Here is a 13,515-nt window from a genome sequence, read left to right on the forward strand (position 1 = left end):
CCAACCTTTTGCATCATTAACCAAAGTCGGGTAAGGGAAAAGGTACAAACAAACACACGCACAAAAATCTGCTGCCTAATTAAAACGACAATTTCAGAGCGGGCGTATTCTGCTATGACTTCGTAATGTTTTTTTCTGGGTATGTGAAAAACTGCAAAAATGAAAAGAACACTGATTAGATTGACACTGAATCTATAATAAACATTTTGTAAATGTAAGATACGAGTCTTACCACAATGCATAGATTTGTTATCTAAACACAGTTTAAATTTTTAATTATTTCTATTCACTGCAACTAACTTCTGAAATTGAATTTTAAAACATTTTACAAAATTATAAACATTAAATATTTAAGGAGGCAATTTTGTATATTTTTTGTTTATTTTTCGGTTTTAGGACATGACACATAAAACTATGTTAGTAAGCCTGCTAGCGGCAACTGAATTTATCCGTGCCGTGTGAATATGATCGGCACTTTTTGTTATTCAGTTAGTACATATTTTGTAAATTTTGTAAGGATGATTGATGGTTTTAACCGCACTAAAGGATGGCCAAATCTGTGTAAGATATTAAGAAAGGTAAGGGTAAAAGTTCAATAAATTTAATATATATTTCATATATATTTTTTTTGCTATTGCGCCTCTGTGGGTTCGAGTCCCGTCGAGTTGATTGCTCGGAGACACAGAGTAGATTGAATGTCACATATACAGTGAAATAATAACGTTATACAAAACTTGTTATGTCATGAATAAATTAGACAAATTAATCATTTCATTGTAAATTTTAACTAAATTGTATCCTTTTGTACATGTTTCAATGGTATAATTAGAGATTGAATTTGTCCACTCATGAAAAAATCACAAAATAGCTGTTATACCTACAGCTATGTTTTGTATCATGTAGCAGATTTTCGTAATTCGTCTGAGGAAAGGACATAAAATGAAAAACAAAACAATACAAGAAAAGCATTGATGCAAAGCATCAAAGGGCGTCCATCAAGAAATGCAGAAAGTGAAGATGAACTAGTAGACATATGATGACAAGATATTCTTATAAACTTTTCAATGATTAATTGGATTTTACCAGAATGAACGGACGAAAGACATTGTTCATTATGAACTTTGAATGGCATGCTAGAGATTAGAATAATACTTGTTATTATTTTTTATGATCGTGATTATTAATAGCAACGGATAAACATGTATACAATCATTTATAATCCATATGTGTAACGCATGGTCAACACCACACTTGTGGAATTGTCTCTTATGTTATCGCTATTAGCGAAGACCTCCTCTTAAGGTATCTGTTCACACTTAGTAAAAATATGACACTGGTTTTATTATCATGTTGATCATGTTGAGCATAATTGTTTATTATACAATAATTGTAATATCTATTTTAATATAAAAAATACAGATTTTATGAATATTGTTTTCCTCTCTTTTTTCGTGTTTATGTGCTATTTTAATACTGAGTTTGCACGTTTACTACTCTTTTTTTTATTAAAATTGTAAAATAAATTTTAAGAATTCAATTGTCATATTGACCGACGATTATAGGTCAAAACTTAACTGGAAAAAGTCAGTAAATTATGCTTAATCTTTCAATATTTAATATTGCTTATTCTTAAACCATGTACATGTACATTTGTATTTTTCTTTATCATTTTTTTAAATTATCAATCAATTGAATAATTCATAAAATCTAATTTGTAACTTTGAATAATTGCTGGGCATCTTTACAAAGCACGAATGACAAAATAAATCAAATGTTTCAAAGTTGATAGTGTCATATTTATACCATAAAAATGTACCTTTTTCTCAATTATTGTACATATTTATTGTTTTTATCTCATATAGATAAAATGAAACATGCTATTGTTGTTGTTGTTGTTTTTTTTTTCGAATTGTATGTATATGTATAATAATAATCAATAAATTTGAGAGTTGATCTATGTTTATTTATAAATTATTGTAACCAAACTAAGTGACAAACATTCATTTTGGAAAAAAAGCTTATTTCTCTGTAAAATATCTGTTCTGTTCTGTAACGATATCAAACATCTACTCCAAAACCGGGAGAGACCGGACAATAAACGTGTGACGGTCACTAGTAAATCCCGGTCAAAATAGACCGGGAGATACCGGGAATTACCGATAGCAGTACATCCCTCTATAAATAGATTTTCGGAATGTTAAGGTCATCAACTCATCATTCTATTTTAACATACCATAATAACCCACTGTGTACTACAAAATGATAAATAAAAAAACCCCGAAGAGACGGAAAAGGTTATTTCATGCATTGCGAAATTCTGCAGTTCGCTATTCATTGTACATATCGAGACATTTTTTTTAATCAAGCACCCTCATACCGATCGGAATGATCGGCTTTTATTATGACCGACTATAAGGCTCGAGAAGTTGCTGTCGCCCTTTCACAAAATCTGATTTCATTCCATAAGGGCGCCGCGCTTCGGCGCGGACGCCAAAAATGTGTGAACAACAACAACAACGAACGCACAAACAACAACATGTAAACAAAAAGAAAAGGCAGTAAAAACAAAATTTTGAAGGGTTAATATCTACAGCCAAACGTACAGAAAATAACCATCCACCCCAAAAAATCACAATGATAATATACAGAGCACAATTCTTCATCAAAGCCACAAGATATACAAAATATACAATATTAAGTTGAACTAATGCCTTAGTTATTTAACATTAAACAGACTACGATTTTTGAATAGTTTAATATATCAATCTAACAGCAAAATCAAACAAGCTAGTATTGTAATTAAGGTATATTTAGCGTTTGATAATAGAGGTATGCATAGTATCGAAATTCTTGAGAGCTGTGAAAATATCTGATTTTATTTAAGTACTAGACTAAAACTATCGTCCAGTCAATCAAGCAGAAAGTAGATATTAAACAAATTTATAATTGCTAATGATTTTGGAGGGAAGATTAACGGTGAGTTACTGTAGAATAATGCTGCTTGATAAATTGACTGGTTAATTTTTCGAATTATTTTGACATGCAAATCAGTTCTGTTTGAATTGATAACTAAAATGATTCATATAATTTAAAAACATAACTAATATTATACATATATAATATTTCAATAAAGATGGCGCCAGACACAACACAAACAATTTTAGATGTTCGGTTAAATTAGATCACCAAACTGGCCGATACTGTGTCTTATGATCAGTAAATGTTCCATAACCACCACCGTATGAACATATCTACGATGTTTCTAAATTTCAAATTTCAATATTGTAATGAATAAATGTAAATGTTAATGTTAATGTTAATTAATGCTTAAGTCGGTACTAGGGGGTGAAAACGATAGCCTGCAATTACCATTACAGTCCACGAACAAGCTCAATTGAACCATTACTGCAATGTTTTAATTTTTGGGACTCTTTTTTCTTTTTTGTATGTTTACTTTGTATAAAGGTAATTATGCACAAAGGAGGCGTGAAGTATTTTCCATAATCACCCATGAACAGATTCGATCAAAACCAGTCTGCAATTTTTAAGCAATTGTCGTTGTTGATGGTTCAGAGGGATCACCCTTTTACCATATTTTTTGTTTAAATTACATACTCAACAGAACATTTTCAAACAGTTACCAAATATGAAAAACAAGATCAACAAGGAAGGATGGAATTCAATGAACGCATCCTTCTACACGACCCAGCAACACGGGACTACTTAGTAGTTATAATGGACAAATCAATTAAATAAAATACAAATAAACAAAAGCGTGCAATCAATTGTAATCAATTATTATTGTTAAGAATTGTTGAAATCATAATTCTGTTTATTTTCCTACTTATATATATTAAGCTTATTGGCAAAAAAAAAACTTGTAAGAAGATTTAAAAGTTTAAAAAAAAAAACAAATTATCTAGAAATGTATGAAGATTTTTGTAAAATTATCAAACACTAGATATATAAATATAATAAGAATATAAAGCTTTTAAAGCAATATCAAAACAGAGAAAATTTCAAGTTATTTGCAAAAAAATAATATATATATATACTTGTGTTAAATAACAAAAGCCAGTTTGCCAGGTGGTGCTTTAGGGAAATAGGGTGAACAAAAAAATATGACAAGTTCAATAACTAATCATTTTCATATTTATTTTTTAAGTAAATGTCAGATTAGTTTACTAGGATGTTTGCTTTACTGCTTTCAATATGCTGTGCACGTGCAAGTTATCTTCTGAAACGTTAAACACACGTGCTTAACACGATACAAGTAGATAGAAAAATATGTGAATTTACATGTAGTTATCAGATTTGCTTTATGTCTTACGTTACTGCATTTTTATTTTTAAGCGTTTTATTCCTTACATTTGTTAAGTCTTTAGGTGCCTCCCCCCAGAGTAAACAACTATAATTGGTGTTGATTTTGTCTCATTTAATGTGTGATAGATTCATGACGCTTAAAGTTGGGATTAACTACATATTGTTTGTATATATATATTACTTATTTGTTTACATTCTCAATGGTGCAAACTCTAAACTGTCACCATTCTTTTTTTAACTGTCAGGCGCGTAGCTGCCTATACGCGAGTACGCAGCTGAATCCACATTATTTTGACAAAAAAAATTTTTTTTTAGTAAAAAAAATGTGGTTTGAAATTCAGCCGCGTTCGCCAGATCTGATAATTACCACACTGAATACTTTATAAATCATATAGCCTAAATCGTACACCATACCGTAGTATTTTTTTGAAAAGTTGTCGGCCTTTGCAGCTCTTCAAAGTCGGAAGTTTGCACGCGCCGTATTTTCGAAATGTAAACAAATGTTTACATCGAGTTCTTAAAGAAGTCATCAGCAGAATCAGCGATAGAAAAGAGGTAATTATAACTAAAATGTTACTATGTATGCCTAGTGTTTATTTGTTTCGGTCTGTTTGTTGAGTAATGACATGTTTGACCATGTCTGTGAACCGATTCTAGCGAGACTGACAACATTTTGAACTAACCAACCTGAATCAGTGAATTCATGATGCAAATGTGAAAAATTCTGGTGCATTTGTCGTATTACTCTGCATTTTTGAAATAGTTCCTTCTTGGTAGATTAGTTATATTGATACATGGAATTTTTATGAAAAAAACATTTCTGGTAAACACAACGCTCGTCATTTTTTCATATACGGAAGCGCATAAAGGTCAAAAGTATTCCGATTTCATACATGTACGGAGCCACAATTTATTCTTCCAGGTTCTAATTACGCAAGAAATATGACACAGAAGAGAATTGACAGCTTCTTCAGCGTAGGTCCAAAAACTGGGCTGTCTGAAAAAGGCACCGATGCAACCGAGCCTAGTACATGTATGTTTACTTTAACATGCTTTTAACATAAAAAGCTACAAACAATAGTCAGTACATGTTAAGTTATACATGTATAGTTAATGATGACAACAATTGTAACTTTTAATTTTGTTTAAACTTTTCAAGATTCAAGGACAGTATGATTTCAAACTTTTACATTACATTCATTGCAATCCATGCTTTAAATATTCGAAATCAAATTGATTCTATAGTCAATTTTATGCACCAAAAATTCTAACACTTGTCCAAGTATCGTCATATGTATTCCATATGTATATTTATAGCGCCCGGTACGTCTGGTGTGAAGGAAGGTCCTGAACCTATGACTTTAGATAAAGATGAGCTCGTGGGGATTGCGTACAGTCCCGATGACTTGTATCCTGATCCAGCAAGTTTAACAAAGGCTTCAGATGACTCGATAAAAGTGAAAGTGCTGCAAAACAACAAAGAATGGGCCAAAACTTTTAAGTTTCCGTCAAGGTAAACTGATTCTGATTCATTTGATTTAAAGATGTGAAGTTATAACGGTTGCAGATCAAAAGAAAATTGTAGTTTTGTCAGAAAAATACCGTTAAAATCTCTAAACACAGTCCCGAGGTCTCAAAATCGATGGTTTATGTTGAGGTCTTTTTGTGAGTGGTACATGTGGGAAAATAGACGCAAGCCCGTCTCTTACCACTCGATTGTAAACCCATATTAATATACTGCTTCTTCCACTTGTTCGATGTTTGGTTCCATTATAATTATATTAACGCGCTTTGACATGTTTACTATATAATTAAGACGAATAAAGTATAGTGAATATACTCATATATCTGATAACGTTATTGAAGTACCAGTATCATAAGTATACTAGTAAGATACTAGATATATACTATTAAAATGGAATCATTTGCTTCCCTGCTTTCCGGATTTCTACGTATTTGGTTGCAAAATTGTTCTATTTCAAGTTCGTACACTATTTCTTTATTTTATTATTTCAGTATTGAGTATGGAATGAAGCGTCAGTTCTCCGTAGATTGGCTAGAGAAGTATGACTGGCTTCGATATTCAGTTTCCGAGAATTCAGTGTATTGTGCTCCCTGTATTTTGTTTGGTGCTTCATCTCCAAAGGAGAAAACATTCATCAATACCCCAGTATCAAAATGGTCTAACCTTGGAAAGTACATCAAGAGACATACCGAGCCTGGTTCGAGTCATCATAGCTGCTGCGCTAGTGCTAGTAGTTTTATGAAAATCATCGAAGGGAAACAAGCAAGCATTACAGCACAACTGTCGAGAAACAAAGTCGAAACTGTTGCTAAAAATAGACAGGTGCTTAGATCTGTTATAGAGGTCATCATTCTGTGCGGTCGACAAAATATTCCACTTAGAGGTCATGATGACAACAATAGTAACTTTACTGTCCTGTTGAAAGACAAGGCCAACAGGGATGAAATCCTGAAAACACACCTGTCCTCTAAATCTAAGGTTACTTACACTTCGCCTATGATCCAAAATGAATTAATCACTTTGTTGGGAAATAACATAAAAGGCAAGATAGTTCAGCAGTGCAACGATGCTATTTGTTATTCATTTCTTGCAGATGAAGCTACTGACGCGAGCACTATGGAACAAATTGCTATGTGTGTAAGATATTATTCTGAAACTGAACAGGACGTGCGTGAAGACTTTGTGGGCTTTGTGCAAGCAGAATCTACAACAGGAGAGGCTCTTTTTAACAAGTTTATTGAGGGGCAGCGGGACGCAGGATTAGACATCTCCAAGATGAGGGGACAAGGGTATGATGGGGCCAGTATTATGTCTGGTTGTCATCGAGGTGTGCAAGCTCGGGTCCAGCAAGTAGTTCTCCAAGCAATGTATGTGCACTGCAAAGCCCATAGCCTTAATTTGTCAATTGTGCATGCCTGTAAAGAGGCACTCGTCAGAAACTTGTTGGACACAGTACAACAAATCGGATTTGCTTTCCAGTACTCTGCCAAACGTCTTTTAGCTTTCAAAGAGGAGCTTGGCAACGATCCCGTGGCACAGGAAGAGATGCAGAAGAGAACACGTCTTCAAAGTCTGTGTGAGACGCGATGGGCTAGTCGGGCTGACGCACTTTACACTTTCAAAGCTGCATACACATCTATTGTAAGTGCACTGGAGGTGCTAGAACGAGAGGGAGACTCAAAAGCACGGAGCTACAGATGCAGTATCCTTGGGTTCGACTTCCTTCATCATCTCTCTAGTTGTGGTTGAATTCGTCCTCCAGGGTGTTATGCCTCTAAACAAGCTGCTACAGAAGCAGAATATCGACTTGATCGAAGCAGCCAAGGAGAGTCGAGTTCTTATAGCTACATTTCGTGCAGAGAGAGCCGATGATGCTGTGTGGGATGGGCTTTACGACAAAGCAGTTGCCATGGCAGAAGACCAAGGAGTAGAGCCTTCAAAGCCTAGAACAGCTCGACGCCAACAGCACCGTGGCAACGTGCCTGCCGACTCTGTTTCGGAATACTGGAAAAGAGCATTGTTCTATCCATTTCTTGATCATCTAGTTGTGGAACTAGAAGACCGTCTTGTATCCAGCAATGAGAGGTTTAAGGCTCAATATCTCATCCCAAGCCTTCTTCCTGAGCTCAGCCGAGATCACGAGGATTCCATCTTCCAGGAGTATGAGAGTGACCTCAGTGGGGATCGGGAAGCCTTCCGAAATGAGGTTTCTCGATGGAAAGTAAGATGGGAGCTGGAGGGGACAAAACCCTCAAATCTTACTGACACATTGAAGGCTACGAACAAGACTCTGTATCCAGACATCTTCACCTGTCTAGTTGTACTAATTACGATGCCAGTGTTTACCGCTACCGCCGAGAGGCAGTTTAGTATCATGAGACGCCTGAAAAACTACATGAGATCAACGATGCTCACAGAACGGATGTCTGGACTAGCCCTGTTGCACGCCTACAGACACATGGAAATAGATATTGATACTATCATTAACGAGTTTGCGGCCAGCAAAGGCCGCAAGTTAGACTTGCTGTGAAATGTAGACTAGTTGAAATAAACGAAAGTAAAGCTATTCATCTCCATTTTTATCCTAAAATAAATGGATTTTCGTTGGTCAAGAAAGCTCTCCGGAGGCCCCAAAACGCACCAAATTGCACCATTTATTTCAAAATTTTCAGGGGGGGCATGCCCCCTGACCCCCTAGATTATTTTGAATCCACATTCTTTATAGGCTAGCTACGCGCCTGACTGTTGGATGAGAAAAATGATAGTTACTTGAAATACAAAAGAAAGTGTGAGCAACGTCTTAGAACATGTTATACATACACAACGTTTTACTTTTTACCTTTGAAAGTTCTAAGAATTTTTCTGTTTTAAAATGTTATTTTACGTCAAAAATTTTAAAACTACAGTCGGTACAGATAGGTAGATTGCATGAGATTTGAGTTTCTATCAATTGCATTATCGGTTCTGTGGATGTTCCTCAAGTGGAAGCCAATTTCTTTCTGGAATCAGCCAGGGTTAATAGGCGTGAACAGAAGCATCCATTTCCATTGCTGTTCCTGAACTTTTTAAATAGAAAGTTTTTTGAGATTGATATATTTTAAATAGGTCATGATGTTTGGCCATTGTTGAAGATAATGACGTTATTTATATCAATCCAGAATTTATCGCCAGGTGGATGTGACTGGGTAATTTCAGGTTATATAGGTAGAAATTTCACGAGGCTGACACAATCAAAACGATAGTTAAAGACTTCAGATAAATATTCATAGGTACTTAAGTTAATCAGTTGGTTATAATTAATCGTATGTTTTTTGCTTAAAACCCCGCATTTTGGGAACAAAAAGAAAATTTAAAAAAATTTATTTTTTCAAAAACCCTTTAAACTATGCTTGCTGGAAACATATAATTAGTTATCGGACAGAAAAACAGGCATGATTATTGAGCATATTTTGAGAACAGGGCATGATTATTGAGCAGTTTCTGTGAACAGGGCATGATAATTGAGCATATTCTGTGAAAAGGGCATGATTATTGAGCATATTCTGTAAATAATGCATGATTATTTAGCATATTCTGTGAAAAGGGCATGATTATTTAGCATATTCTGTGAAAAGGGCATGATTATTGAGCATATTCTGTGAAAAGGGCATGATTATTGAGAATATTCTGTGAAAAGGGCATGAGTATTGAGCATATTCTGTGAAAAGGGGGCATGATTATTGAGCATATTCTGTGAAAAGGGCATGATTATTGAGAATATTCTGTGAAAAGGGCATGAGTATTGAGCATATTCTGTGAAAAGGGGACATGATTATTGAGCATATTCTGTGAAAAGGGCATGATTATTTAGCATATTCTGTGAAAAGAGCATGATTATTTAGCATATTTTGTAAACAAGGCATGATTATTTAGCATATTTTGTGAACAATGCATGATTATTAAGCATATTCTGTGAACAAGGCATGATTATTGAGCATATTCTGTGAACAAGGCATGATTATTGAGTATATTTTATGAAAATGGCATGATTATTGAGCATATTCTGTAAAAAGGGGCATGATTATTGAGCATATTCTGTGAAAGGGCATGATTATTTAGCATATTCTGTGAAAAGAGCATGATTATTTAGCATATTTTGTAAACAAGGCATGATTATTTAGCATATTCTGTGAACAAGGCATGATTATTAAGCATATTCTGTGAACAAGGCATGATTATTGAGCATATTCTGTGAACAAGGCATGATTATTGAGCATATTCTGTGAAAAGGGCATAATTATTGAGCATATTCTGTAAAAAGAGCATGATTATTGAGCATAGTCTGTGATAAGGGCATAATTATTGAGCATATTCTTTGAAAAGGGCATGATTATTGAGCATATTTTGTGAATAATAAGTTAAAATGAATAGTAGCATCGCATATGTCAGAGATAGCTAAAATAAATTTTAAAATTTACATTAATCACATGTTGTGTAGAATGTGCTGATTCAAATAAATGAATGTAAAGCCATCAGTATAAATTTATGAAGTACAAACAGTAATGACGCTGAGATAATGAAAAAAATAAGACCTTTAATCCGTATATAATATCAGTTAAATATTTATGAGAGTTTGTCTGCTTGAACTTTGTTGTTTATTTCTCACACTATCTAATACACATAACTAACATTACACACATACAGGTTTTCAATAAATTATTCTAAATCAGTGATTTTAAAAATCTGGAAACAGAGTGATCCCTTGGAAGCATAAATCACAAAAAGAATACATGAAAATTGCAGACTCGGTTTGATTGAGTCTGTACATGAGGGATAATGAAGAAGTGCAACATCTCTCACGCCCCCCTAGCACCGGCTTAAGCGGTACTCAATTCTCAACACTTAATAGTGCTGGCATCAATGATCCCGAAGGAACTGAAAAATATAACAACACTGATGTGAAGTACGGGGGAATATTTTACAGCTGCCACACATCACTTGACACCTGCTAAGCCACTATTTATTAAGTCTTACCATTTTTATTTGCACTTCAATGCACTTTAAATTTCGAAATATTTGTTTTCTTGCATGATGATTTCTGAATAAATAAATATTATAGTTTTTTACAAACAGTTTTGATATACAGATGTTATCAATATAGAAATTATTCAACCACAAAGTATGCCATAACCACACAATGACTTAATTGAAATTAATATATTTATTATAAGCGATGAATCAAAATCTTTAAAATAGCGGTATAAACCAGAATCCTGTTTCTGACAAAGAAAATGAAAATAAAAATAAAATCACACTTGACTAACTATCGTTTCGATATGTGAGTTTTAGCACAGGTAGTGTATTTCACAGCTAAAGAGAGAATGCAAAACCTAAACATATAATCAACATGAATAAAAATTGATCTGCTTGCTAAATAAATCTGTCCATTAGCAAATAAAGTTGATTCTAATATGATAAATATTAAGCAAGAAAGACAGAATATGTTCGATCGTGATTTGAATCATAAACACATTGTCTAACAGAGGACTGCCTCAAACCTAATAAGAAATATTTATACATATTAATAATATTTGTTTCACTTTCCTCTTGGCTTACTGAGATTGCATCTGTTCAGTAGTAAGACAGATGGAATATATCATTTGTCTAAGCACGCTGTTGCAAGCTTCCCTAGAGAAGCTAAACAGATTAATATCATTATAAAAATGATACTGTAACCAACATTAAATGAACATAATAGAAAACCAAACAATCTGATTTTTGTCTTAAGATCTCGACTATTAATACCATGTTTTGGTGAGTGTAATTGAGAATCGCACTTATTAATCAGTAAGTAAGTCATTTATATATACGTTTATCGTATTTATAATTTCTTGGGAGTACAAGTGCATGCACCGGTGCATATTTGACAAATCTGTGTTGTGAATGAGAATCATGTGATGTAAAATGTTTAGCATTAGTTCAAATTTAATAAGATTTCAATTCTAGTAACATTTATGCTTTAATGACCTGAAATATTTGTTTTTAAACTTCTTTTCCATGTAAATATAAACGTGCCATTTGTTTCCATACCATTAGATAAAATAGTAACACAACCGTTACGGTACTAAAATTCAAATATAATTGTCACTGTGTGAAAAAAGTGTTAAATTTCACTGAATAACTTATTCATTAAATCATTAATTGATTAACTATCTCGTGCACAAATGTGCAATAATATTGTTCTTGAACAATATTTAGCTACTTATATGTGAAATCACGTTTTAAAAATTTTGATTGACGTTGGAATATAAAACAGAACGAGAGTATCTTTCTTTATTGTTAGTGAAGCGTTTTATAGTAATTTCTACCTTACTATTGTAACTTTGTGAAGATCTGCCAATGAAATTGAATTAATAAATTGAATCCATATTGCAATAAATATAACCGATTAATAAATTAATGATAACAAAAAGTTAACTGGACAGGTGTAACATGTTTTCTAGAAAGGATTTTCAAATTTTGTTGTGTATTTCAAAAACTACAATTTTGTGATTTTTGTTTTCTATAAAACACGATAATATTTTTTTCGTGCAATAATACTTTATTTATAAGTTTAATCTCTAACTATTCCATGATTCATAAAATAATGTAATAAAGGCTTATAAAATGCCTATATAGAGGTAGAAATACAAAAGTACTTTATTTAGAGAAACTAAAAAACGTCCATAACCTAAAATATATTGATACAAATAAAACACTCTAAACAGGTCGTTTGAAGTTCATTTTTTTCAACAAATGCTTGTTTTTTCTCTATACAAATATTTACAAAATGGAATTTTAAAATATTTATTAATGCTATTGTCTTGATTTTTGATTTACATATGATGTTTAAAAAACAGAAAACCCGAGGAGTCCCTGAAATAGAGAAATACAGAATCCCTAAAGAAAGCCCAACACGACAAAATTGAAAATGTTGCAGGCTCGGTTTGATTGAGCCTGTTCATGGACGGTACTGGAAAGTGCAAGTTACCGTCCACGCCCCCTAGCACCGGCTTAAGCAGAATTCAACATTTAAACATGAAATAGTAAAAGTTTGAATTTAGAAACATCCGCAGATGTGTTCATACGGCGGTTATCATGGAACCTGAAGACTGCATAGACGACAAAATGTGAAATTGTTGCAGACTCTGTTTGACTGGGCCTGATAATGGAAAGGTAATTGTTAATGCAAGCTCTATTGTGTATATTTTTACGATGGTATTTTGGTACGATGTTAAGCTATTAAACCACTGAAAATACATTACTTGTTAAAAGTAAATTATTATTATTTTTATTATATACCACATTTCTATAGCACTCTTTTCATAAATAATAAATGTTCAAGAGTGCTTTACATAAATCCGATAAAACATAATCATATATATATATATATATATATAAGACATAATGTTACAACATTAATTAAGTAAACCTATTAAACAATAATGATAATCTAAAACCAGTAAAGGATGGTAAGAAATACAGACACATTTAGTTAACACTGATAATATAGCAAAAGTAGTACATGTATGATGATTTATGAACTAACGTCCATAGAACTTTATGAAATAATGTGTTTTGAGAGCTCTCTTAAAACATGGCAAGGTATTACAGTCTCTAATGTCAGGTGGTAACGAGTTCCACAATTT

The 13,515-nt window shown here is 33.0% G+C and overlaps 1 protein-coding gene across 1 annotated transcript; it reads left to right on the forward strand.

Annotated features, from left to right (window-relative positions):
- The first annotated feature begins 5,265 nt into the window (after positions 1-5,265).
- LOC132754956 (zinc finger MYM-type protein 1-like) lies at positions 5,266-7,597 on the forward strand. Its single transcript, XM_060745712.1, has 3 exons — positions 5,266-5,356; positions 5,641-5,836; positions 6,340-7,597. The coding sequence occupies exons 1-3, from the start codon at positions 5,266-5,268 to the stop codon at positions 7,595-7,597; spliced, it is 1,545 nt and encodes a 514-aa protein (XP_060601695.1).
- The last annotated feature ends 5,918 nt before the right edge of the window (positions 7,598-13,515 follow it).

This window comes from Ruditapes philippinarum, unplaced genomic scaffold (assembly GCF_026571515.1).
Source record: "Ruditapes philippinarum isolate M1 unplaced genomic scaffold, ASM2657151v2 ctg4297_1_1_1_1, whole genome shotgun sequence".
In the NCBI taxonomy this organism is placed as follows: domain Eukaryota; kingdom Metazoa; phylum Mollusca; class Bivalvia; order Venerida; family Veneridae; genus Ruditapes; species Ruditapes philippinarum.